At 36.7% G+C, this 10,853-nt stretch overlaps 1 protein-coding gene across 1 annotated transcript; it reads right to left on the reverse strand.

Moving 5' to 3' along the window:
• Window positions 1–660: 660 nt before the first annotated feature.
• On the reverse strand, window positions 661–9,572 carry rap1gapl (RAP1 GTPase activating protein-like). Its single transcript, XM_015040772.1, has 19 exons — window positions 9,374–9,572; window positions 9,223–9,255; window positions 9,001–9,094; window positions 8,797–8,832; window positions 8,654–8,701; window positions 8,288–8,485; window positions 8,096–8,193; window positions 7,646–7,724; window positions 7,291–7,344; window positions 7,021–7,104; window positions 6,823–6,923; window positions 5,671–5,800; window positions 5,398–5,559; window positions 4,397–4,468; window positions 3,255–3,341; window positions 2,982–3,137; window positions 1,453–1,536; window positions 1,348–1,367; window positions 661–1,268 (listed from the first exon to the last, which is right to left on the reverse strand). The coding sequence occupies exons 1-19, from the start codon at window positions 9,442–9,444 to the stop codon at window positions 1,211–1,213; spliced, it is 1,665 nt and encodes a 554-aa protein (XP_014896258.1). The 5' UTR covers window positions 9,445–9,572; the 3' UTR covers window positions 661–1,210.
• Window positions 9,573–10,853: the final 1,281 nt, after the last annotated feature.

Below are 10,853 nucleotides of genomic sequence, written 5' to 3' on the forward strand. Positions count from 1 at the left end.
TGTATAGGAAATAAACCAACATTAAAATCTCTGAAAATAAAATATATTATATTTTATAATAAAAAAACCCCACAACAAATACGGATCTTTATACTAGATAAATATTCTCAAATTAAAGATTGTATCTTTTCCAAATGTGCTGAGGGTGAGCTTATGCTACAGTGAGAAATTGAAGTCATTGCAGGCTATTTTAAGCATATTTAACAGGGATGTCATTGTGTCATCTTCAAGCCTTAACTCGTGTACTGATTTAGATGCATAATTTTTTTTTTCTGTGTTTTCATAGTTTACTTTTTCCTGACTTTTCTTTGCTACACAACATTCCAAATGGTAAAGACTTACTTCGTTGTTACTGTGTTAATGCTTTAACTTTAAAGAGGCACTAGGGTACATTCATCTGATATATGTCCATTCTTCTCTTAATATATTTAGTCAATCAAACTTGATTATTTCTTTCCCTCTCACTTTCTTTATTATAAGCTACGACTGCCACCTACTGGCAAAAATCCTTTTTTGCAAACTAGGATTTTCTTTTGTGATATTTGTAGATGCGTATTTGCTGAAATGCTACATAACGTTACACACAAAAAGACAACATTACAAGCAAAACTATCAGTTAGTTTGGAGCAAGTTGAAATATCCAAAAATCTTCAGCATTTGTAACCATTACCACTTTATTTAATGTAAAACTCAAAGAGCTCTAAAACTTTATTCTGCTCTACATGCCAAACAAAAACACCCAAACTCAAGTTTTTGCTTCATTCAAATCATGCTTTATGAGTCATTTCTGATTTACATTTGTTCATGTGTCGATACTAAATGCAATCTTTAAAGTAGTGTAATAGGGGCATCATAAATAACTAAAGTGACAATGTCTCCAAATTAATAGTTTGATTTGTACTATCAGATCAATCTCTAAAGCTCTATGTTTTTAATTAACTACTGTATCAGTATAAATGAATCACCGAAGCCAGACTAAATGTTAGCTGTTAAAATAATCATAATCTTTTTTTGTGCCGTTCTCAAAAATTTACATTTTAAATGTTCTCAATCTAAAATGTCTCTATGATTGTATAATAAATATACTTTCTACAAAATCTATTTACTTTTAAATTCTCTTTACAAACAGGTAATTCACAGGTATGACAAAGGTAAAAAGCTAGTCTCTAAATTGTCATATGGATCTAGAATCTCCAATTAAAGGTTTTCTTTATGTCTCCTCTTGAGGACTTGCTTGGTCTTTGAGTTCAGCCGTTCCCGAGCTGTCACTGAAAAAAAAAGAAGCAGTTTCATATTTTCATCTCAGGGCACAAAGTCAGGAAAACCCGTCTGACTGTTTTGCCTTACCTCTCTGCATCTTTGTCCACCTGCACAGGAAGAAAACGCTTCAATATTCTTTGATTAAAAATGATAATCACTCAGTCTAATTAAGTGCTCTAAAATATGTTTTACCTTTGGCTTTTGTGATGAATTCCCAGTGCTCTTCCTGGGAACACCCAGAGTCTCAAATGAATGGCTTCGCACTCTGATGGCTCGCTAATGAAACAATGATTTTGGAGAAGAAAATGATCAAATATTTAGAAGGTAGTTCAGGGCTTTTGAGATGAGGTTCAGGAAAAAGAATATTTGCATTTGAAATTTAGGTAACGCTTTATTTGAAGGGGGTTGAATAAGACTGACATAACACCTGTCATGAACATGAATAAGCCTTCATGAATATTTATGACTGTTGTTATAAAGCGTCATTCGGTAAATTATGACACTTTTAATGCAAAGTTGACATTATTCAAAATGTCTTTGTTATGACAACTTGACATTAACCAAGAAGTCATTACTGATATAAATTTGTTATAAAAGTATTACTGATTGCACTTTAAAAATTAGGTAACTTTATGTTATTAAAGGTAAAGTTTAAACAGTAATGATTTATTGGTTAATGTCAAGTTGTCATAAAGACATTTTGAATAATGTCAACTTTGTATTAAAAGTGTCATAATTTACCGAATGACGCTTTATGACAACAGTCATAAATATTCATGAAGGCTTATTCATGTTCATGACAGGTGTTATGTCATGTTTATGAAAGTGTCATGACAGTCTTATTCACCCCCCTTCAAATAAAGTGTTACCTATTCATCTGCAGAACATAACTTGCTTAGTATAAAACCAGATTAAGTTCTCTCAGGGGGTGAAGACCAAAGTGGACTTTTACCTTCTTAAACATATTTGGTATAAACCTTTGAACTGTTGCCACATTCATCTGTCATCTGTTATTTAAAAGAAGATGATTGTTTACATGGAAAGAGGAAGTAGGAGGCAGTGCATCATAATCCTCCTGTGCAGAAACATTTTAAGTGAGATTTACTGCTGTAGTGAACATGGAAGTATGAGATTGAACCTTTTACCTGACAAAAATGTTTTTCCTCCAGACCCCTTCAAAATATGCTCCGGGCCTTCAGATTAATCCAAAAATAACCTCCTATTTTCCATGAAATGTTTCCTGAACCGTTTTCGTTATTTTGGCTACAGTAAAAGTTTGTTAACTGTTTATTTTCTCTCTTGTCTGCAGAAAGTGTCTCAGAAAAAATTATTAAGCAATGTGAAAATCAATAAAATAGAATTAAATCACTATACTGCTTTTGCTTTTTACTGTCATTTACTTCATAAGTTTGAAAGTTACTCTTACTGGAAATGTTTTGCATGTCTGGCCCATCGTATGTTTCACATTGATGACGCCTCCGGCCTCCATTTCCTAGTTGAATATTCAGTGACTTTTGTATTATATTCTGCTTAATGCAAAATAATCTGCCATGGAGTTACTTAGGATCATGGAAGTCGTGGTTTCTGTCTGACAAGCAGTTTTTTATTTATTAAAAAAGCAACGTGTCTACTTCTGATAGGTTATTGTTAATAACCTTTAAACAGAACCTCACTTTAAAGGTAAATTATGTGATTAGTTTCTTTGCTGTGCCAGCATTCACCTTAAAATTTTCAATAAAACCTCCACTTCCTTCAGATGGGCCTCTTGTGCTCTCAGAAGGTGGGGCGGCAGCGATTGACGGATCTCCCATCATGCAGCGGGAGCGGCTGAACAGTTCATTGTGCAAGCTCTCCAGGAGTGACGAGCGTGTACGCAGCTTAACATGAGAGGAGCAGGCGCCAGAAAATACTTTTATAAGAGGAAAACAAATTACAGAACAGGTCTGGGTGTTATTAAAGAGTGCTAATGAAAACACGTTTTTTTCTCATGCTACCTCCAGTCTGCTGAACTGTTCCGCCTTATAGCAGGCGATCTCTGCGTTGATGAGCTTGGTGAGAAGAAATTCCCTCAGTTGTGAACGCTTAGAAACAAGAAAGGGAGAACAATTCATCATTGTGACACAGTTCAGGTTTATTGGAAGACTTTCATGCATAAATCATATGCAGAAAAGATCCAATAAAGTTAAACCTTAACAGGCTTGACAGTGAAATTGAGACCATAAAAAAAAAAACTTTAATCCACCTATTGTATCTTTATTTTCTTTTCTAACTTACTTCATGTACTGTGTGGTTTTGATAAATAGTTTTCTACATATTTATTTCATATTTGGCTGATTTTTCTTTTCTTTTTGTCCAGTACTCGTAGCAGTCCATTACAGCTTGTAGTGCAGTGCTTATAAAATGAGAAAAGTGAACAAGAGGAAGGAAAATGAACAGATCTGAGGCTTAAAACAGTCATTAACAATGTCTGAATAACTTTAAGATAAAGAAAGATCTTTAGGAAAAACTTAACACAGGACTTAGAAATCGACTGAGAAATGGCAACAAATCAGATCCTTGTGACAAACTGTCAGTATAGTAATGCCTAAATATTCAATTTACAAATGTTTCTCTGCTAGATTATAATATTTGTGTTGATGTTACGGTCTTAAGAACATTTTAATATCTGAATGAGTAGAGGTAGTTGATTCAAATATTGATTCAACATTTTTACGATATAAATAATCTGCTTTTTACTGAATCCTGAAATTACTTCAGTCTAATCCAAAGTGTGCAAAGATTTCATAATGTCTCTACATATTTAAAAAAACAAAAAGATGATGACAAAATAGAAAAGTTTTAGAACAAAAAGTTAGCCTTTATACATACTTCTCTTTGGTTCAAAGGAAAGTTTGGATAAAACAAGACTTTTTGTTTCTTTTTCTCCAGATGAGGTGAAAAGCAGCCAACACCCAAAGAAAAACGTTAACAAGCTGTTGAGGACTACTGACCAAGACCACTTCAAAAATAAGAGGACAGTCTAATCCAGCAGGAGATTAGCCAGCCGGTAAGTACATATCTGCCTGAAACTCAGAACTTCAAGAAACAAAAACCCTAAATAATAAAATAAAATAGTAAAAAAAATGAAGTGTCTTACATCTGTAAAAAGAGGAGGATCTGGGATGACGGGCCCAAAAGGAGGAACGTCTTCTCTGGCTGTAACAGACACCTGGGAAGTACACCGCAGGACAGCATTTATGCATTTATATCTTCAAGATCCTTCATTTAAATCATCATTAGGTCATTGAAATACTCTGAACAGCAGAAAAATATTCATTTTCATCTACAGTAACTAGAAAAAATATCGCTTTCTCTAACGATGCCATCAACCAAGGCTAAACTTCCCTTCTGTCTTCAAACACTGTCTACTTCCCTTTTTCATTGGGTACAAACATTGAACCCTATGCATTATTGGGAAGAAGAAACATACAAAAAATACGAGAGAAAACAGAAACTGCGGAAAGTTAAGGCCACAATTCTCACACAAGTTGAGCCTCTTCTGGGAAACCTTTTGAAAGAATTAATGTTTACCCCTTAAAAATGTTTCCACATTTTGTTACATTAAAACCACAAAATGTACTATACTTTACAGGGATTTTATTTGATATTCCACAGGTTTTCTTACTTGAACTCCAAACACTCCCATCCCTTAATGATGTTCCCATTATTATGTTTAATGTTTTGCTCAGACTGTGTTGGTTTCCCTCTGTGTTTGGTATTTGACTGTAAAATTACACAGATAAACTCTGTTTACTGATTAGGAGCCATATTTTTTGCACTGGATTTTTCTTTTCTTTTTTTTTACAGCTGTCAGAGTAACAACCTTATACATGTTCACATGTTCCAGGCATATGCTTCGTTTTCCATTCGCCTCAGAATTGCGCACTACTTTGTGTTGATCCATCAAGTTAAATCTCAACAAAAACTCTGAAGTTGGTTTTAAAGTGGCAAAATGTGACAAACTTAACAGCATTTTTTTAACTATCGATAAAACTGTAGTGAATAAGGATATAAAACAGACCACATCAGACCTCACTGTCCAACATGTTGATCACTTTATGTGGATAAATAATTAATCTGAAACTGGTTCACACTCACCTGGTAGGCAGCTCCGCCCTCCTCCTCCTCCCTCTCAACCCTCCGCACCACCACAAAGCAATGCAGGAAGTGAGACTTGATGACATCACACAAAAATGGGGTCTGTCCCTCCTGGTACACCAATGCTACAATGTCATTACCAATGTGTCTTTTTCTCTGTAACTAAGAAAGAGAGAAAAAGAGGAAATATCTTCAGTCTCAGCTCTGGAAACTTTCCGTCTTCCAGTTAAATTGTCCGGAGATCATTTGGACCAAAACGACACGAGCTGTGACCTGCTGAGGGTCAGCCTCTGTGTAAGGCAGCTTGGTTGCAACATGGAACATGATTTCTCTGCCATTAAAGGAAGTGAAGACGGCTTCGTTTCCTGTTTGGCCGTGACACACATCCAGTCCACCTCTGAAGCTAAAACAGACAAATAAATCACATTGTAAGACCAAAATTGTCTTTGCAAAACTACAGTTTTGTGACTAATTGTTTTTGTGATTCATCCATAATTAATAACAAAATCTAAATGCTAAAGGTCGTGTGCCAACTCCAACTACTTTGTAGTTGCATCCAAAGAATTGGAACAACCATTTATTTCAATGGTTCAATTTAAAAAGGGAAACTCATGTAAATTCAAGGTATGTTTAAAAATAAGTGGTTGGTGCCAAATTATATTCTTAAATTCAGCTTCTTAGAAAATAGGAAAATTGATTTTAAGACAGAAATTATTTTTTATGATCTGTAAAATCATCCGGAGGACATGTAGCCTTGAAAGATGACAAAAGCTAAAAGCATTCCTAAGGAACATTGTTGTTCAGAGAGTGATGTATCCAAGTGTACCAATTAAAAGTTGAGTGGAAGGAAAAACTATGGTAAGAGAAGGCATACAAGTGAAATAGATATCCACAAGCTTGAGATGATAGTGAAGGTGTATCCATGCTTCAGACTCTACAGCATGGAAAACATAATTGTCCGAGAAGAAATTCAATAATGTATGATTTTTACTGTTGAAATCAAATTATCCCCTAAATTATTTTTGTTTTGCCCCCAACCACAATTCAAGGATGTTTCTAAATTAAAATGCAAACACAGGTGATTTATCCAAATGAGCTTTGAACTCGATGACTTTTCCCTTCATGGCTAAGGCTTAGACACCCATATTTTCTTTGATGATGAATTTAGTGAATCAGACCTTAATAATAAGACTAACATTTAAAAATGTCCTCTGTTTAGCAAGAAATGCAGCAATGACTCACACCTAATAGGAATCTGATAGGAAACTTGATTGCGCAACGTGTGTATATACATTACAAATCTACAGTCTCGGGAACAGTTCTCTTTTTAGAGCGTTGACGTTGAGCGTGGACTACAGACAAACAATGCTTACCTAATGGAAATGCATAAAATCGTGTTTTAAATTGTTTTCAAATGAACTTTACCCCGTGAATCCCTGCAGCTGAACTGTGTCTCCCAGAATTGACAGGAACTCCCTGAACTTCTCACTCTCCTTGTTGTTACTCAGTATGTCCTCTTCTGTGAACTACAGAGACAGAAAGCAGGTATGTGAGAGGAAGGAGATGTGATATTGTGACATATTTTAGCTGTTTCTGCTTTCTCTTGTTTTAAGGTAACATTACCTGCCCTTCCCTTTGATACAAAACACCAAACTTGAAATTAGAAGACACTCTGTGCTCATCAAATGCTGTTATTAGGTCTGGAGCCTGAAGGACGAAGGAGGTCAAAGTCAAGCTGCCTTTCTTTTTAGACAGAAACGATTTCTAAGTTTCACTCGGAAAAGTACACTCATAAAATGAGGTATCTCTGAAGTCAGCTTTTGTTATTATTACCAACAGGTCATATTAATATCATCTGTCATATTACTACGTGTGATCAAAGCGGAGGATTACCTTGAGGTAGCTGACCACGTCAAACTTGGAAACCGTCACTTTATCAGACAGCCTCTGTAAAGAATAGAAATGTAAATAATCTAAAAATTTACAGTTTCTGCTATTCTAAGCCTTATTTGACTTCTTTAGTGAGTTATCATTTGGCATATTGATATTCAACCTTCAGTGTGAATCAAAAATGAACCTTGGCACAGAGCTTGATTAATTCCTATGAATAAGGGAAGCTAATGGCACTAATATAATGTACAAGATGAGAACTTTTATTCGCAATGCATGCTGCTACTTTAATAAGCTTTTAGTACTGTAAATAATAAAAATATCTTATTCTTAACTGCTTGTTTGTAATTCACTGTACCTTTGCTAACTCTACAGCAGACGGCATGTTGGTAAAAAGGGACAAAGAGAAAGTGCCATGCAGGGAGCACTCTTTCATCCTGGGTAAGAAAAAAAACATTGTTTTTTTTATACAGTCATTTTTTTTTGTGTAGAGTTGCTCATATTTAACACCACAAATAGATATTTTTAAAATTACTTAACATCTTCACACTAAACAAGATCAGGGAAAATCCTGTATTACCAAAGGTACTGGGTCATGCTTTCAAAATTATTGAAAATGTACAACTTTTTAATTTTGTTGTACATGATACAATGACAATAAATAAGCCTCAAATGTGAAATCGTCTGTCAGAAAGCTAAAACCTGCCTAAAATGTGTCAACAAGACAATAATGCACAACGCAATACATGCATAACAGATAAAATAGCCTTCATAGACACGTACAACTTTTCAGTAGATTAAATTTGACCTTAGAATAACCCGTAGTTTGTTCTCCTCCTCCTCCAAGCATACAGAGAGAACCAGAGGCCCCAGTGATGGATCCACGGCGATGAATGAATGGTGATACTGTTGGAGGGAGGGGAAAAGGTTGTTAAACATGAAAATCATTCTTTCAGCCGTACCGTATTAAAGTTTGGCTTTGAAACTAGGCCTTACTCACTCGAGAGCGGAAAAACTCATGGTAGATTTTGGCCTCTCCGTCCCTCTCCATGATGTCGTAGCTCTCCGGATCAAGGCCATGTTGGGAGGAGGTGGGACTCACATTTCTGAGCTTTTCCAGCGGCGGGTCGATCCAGTAGCCTCCCAGTTTGGAGGGGAGAACCAGAGGCAGATCTGCACCTATTTCCAAAAGCTGAGACTAAAACGCACACAAAAGAAGCTCTGGATAAGTTGGAAAATGAGTGTTATGGGGTAAACATATTATAGTGATTATGAAACACTCGTATCAACACACCCGTATCAACACACCCGTACCGCCCTGCAGAGTGAGTCAGCTGAGTTATTCTCTACTGTCGTGATGACTTACCTTCAGAGGAAGTGGGAATTCACATCGCTGCTCATCGATCCTGCTGCCCTGATGGACAAGAGCACCGATGATAACAAAGCTCCTCTGTTCAGACATCCGCCGATACACACTCGCTCTACAAGATCAATCAGACTGAAACTCACCTGCAGCTTTGCAATGATTTCAAACAGTTCTGCGTCCTGCACACACAGGCATTCAAAGAGAAAGGGAAGGAGGAACATGGAGGGGGAACAGGAACATGATTAATGCATTAAAACACATAACTATGACTTCTCCTGCATGCACAAATGAAATTCTTACACATGTTTTTTACCAGAAGTAAAGGGAGAACATTAGAGGGAAATCACCCTTTGGTTGTTGCTGGTAGAAAGAAAAGGCTTGTTGCCAGCAGTGGTTGGAGAGTCCAGAGCCTCCAGAATGTTGTCCTCCACAGACTCGGGTCTGAAGCAACAGGTTGATTTACTCAAAAAGTGTGCACAATTTGCCAACCACTACTGCAGCTCATACAGGACACAATGAAGTTAAAATGCTGCTGGTAAAAAAAAAAAAAAAAAAAAAAAAAGCCTCACCTTGTCTCATCCCCACAGGTGAATCTGTCCACACTTTAACAAAAAACTCAGATGGTTAACTTACTTTTTTTTTTTTTTTAAATCATTTTAAATTAAAAGCAATTTGACTGACTTTTTGAGGAAAAAAGTCCAAACATGAGCCTATACTCACCCGCCATATGCCCCAAAAGTGAAACTTCTCTTTCTAGAGAAGGACGTGTCATTCCTCTTTTCTCTCTCCATGGCTTTGGTGTCACCATGAATGCTTCTACATGCCAGTTTGGAACCGAGTCAATCAGGGCTGCCTAAGGTTGAATTAATTCACTCTATCATTCTGTCTCTCCTCCTCCTGTTTCTGCCCCCCCACCCCCGCCAACGCCACTCACTCATTTAAGCTTCCCTTTCCTCCCTCCGTCCTGTTGTCAGACAAACAGGCAGCGTTAACCCGCTCATGGTCACACTTGCAGCCTCGCTCCAGCCACCTCAGTCATGCTGCCTCTTTACGCCACTGATCCCACACAAACACAAATGTGGTGGTGGTGGTTTATCGCAGGTGGACTCTGCTTAAAGATAGACCTGGAAATAAATAAAGAAATGAGTGACACTTTTTTTTTTCTTTCCCTCCCGGACCTATTACCCTTTGAGTCAGTGAGAATCATCAATTATTGACAGCGCACACAGCGAGGGCGAGGAGGTAGACAGCAGGGGAGGGAGAGGTGGAGAGCGCAAGGGAACATCAGAAAGGAAAGGGAGGGAAAGAAACTGAAAGAAAGAAAGATAAGGGAGGTGGGCCTATTCTAATAGCCTTAAAGGAGGGACATGACTGTAAATCATTGTTTTCTTTGTGCAAGTTAAAAACATTTTCTAGCATAGGAAGGCTGATCAAGTAAAACTTCAGCAGTAATAAAATGGATAAAGTTTATGTTTGACAGCTTTGGCTCCAGTAATGCGATATTCAGTCTCTTGCACATTATTCAAATTCCTTAAATCTTTTCACATTTTATAATGCTGCAACCACAAACGCCATTGTGTTTAAGTAGGATTTTATGCGGCAGATTAACGTCACATAAAATCCTGTGCTCCCTGTCAAATTAGGGAGCACAGGGGAAAAACAGATTACAGATTTTGTTTTCTGACTTTGCCTTTTTTTGTGCCTCTTAATTTTTCTCTGGGTGAATTTTGGCCCATTCTTCATTTGCTTGTTTTAAACCATAAACAGCTTTATGTCTAATGCTTAAAGTTTAAGTCGAGTCTGTAAGCCGGTCAGAACGCCGGTCCAAATTCTGTGTTTTGTTTTCTGTTGCACAAGATGCTTTTCCTGGTTATTTTGTGACCTCCTATATGACTCTTTGATGCACTCTTTGAGTAATCGGCCTTTTGTAAGCTTTTCTAGACTGATAGATGTCAGTGGTTTTGTTTCTTTAATCTCTTTAGAAATTAAATGTGCCACTTGGAGATCTTTGAACCTATTTCATGTTGTGAGACAGATTCTACTTAAGCAATTTATTCAAACGGTTGGTGTGACTGCCACTTTGGCCATTGTTCCCATGCGAAAGAAATGATCTCAGCGGGGTTTTCTGTTCAATAAATCTAAATAAAATGAAACCCCCCGAATTCCCGTTACACTAAAAAAAAAAAAAAAAAAAAAAAAA

This window comes from Poecilia latipinna, unplaced genomic scaffold (genome assembly GCF_001443285.1).
Source record: "Poecilia latipinna isolate Pla-1442-1.1 unplaced genomic scaffold, P_latipinna-1.0 Scaffold526, whole genome shotgun sequence".
Taxonomy (NCBI): domain Eukaryota; kingdom Metazoa; phylum Chordata; class Actinopteri; order Cyprinodontiformes; family Poeciliidae; genus Poecilia; species Poecilia latipinna.

Excerpts from the sequence above, each read along its gene's own strand:
- rap1gapl (XM_015040772.1), bottom strand. The coding sequence starts at position 9,444 with ATGGAGAGAGAAAAGAGGAATGACACGTCCTTCTCTAGAAAGAGAAGT. Across the intron at positions 9,095-9,222 it reads ACCTGTGGGGATGAGACAAG|ACCCGAGTCTGTGGAGGACA; the intron begins GTGAGGCTTTTT and ends CTGTTGCTTCAG. Across the intron at positions 7,345-7,645 it reads CTGCTGTAGAGTTAGCAAAG|AGGCTGTCTGATAAAGTGAC; the intron begins GTACAGTGAATT and ends TATTCTTTACAG.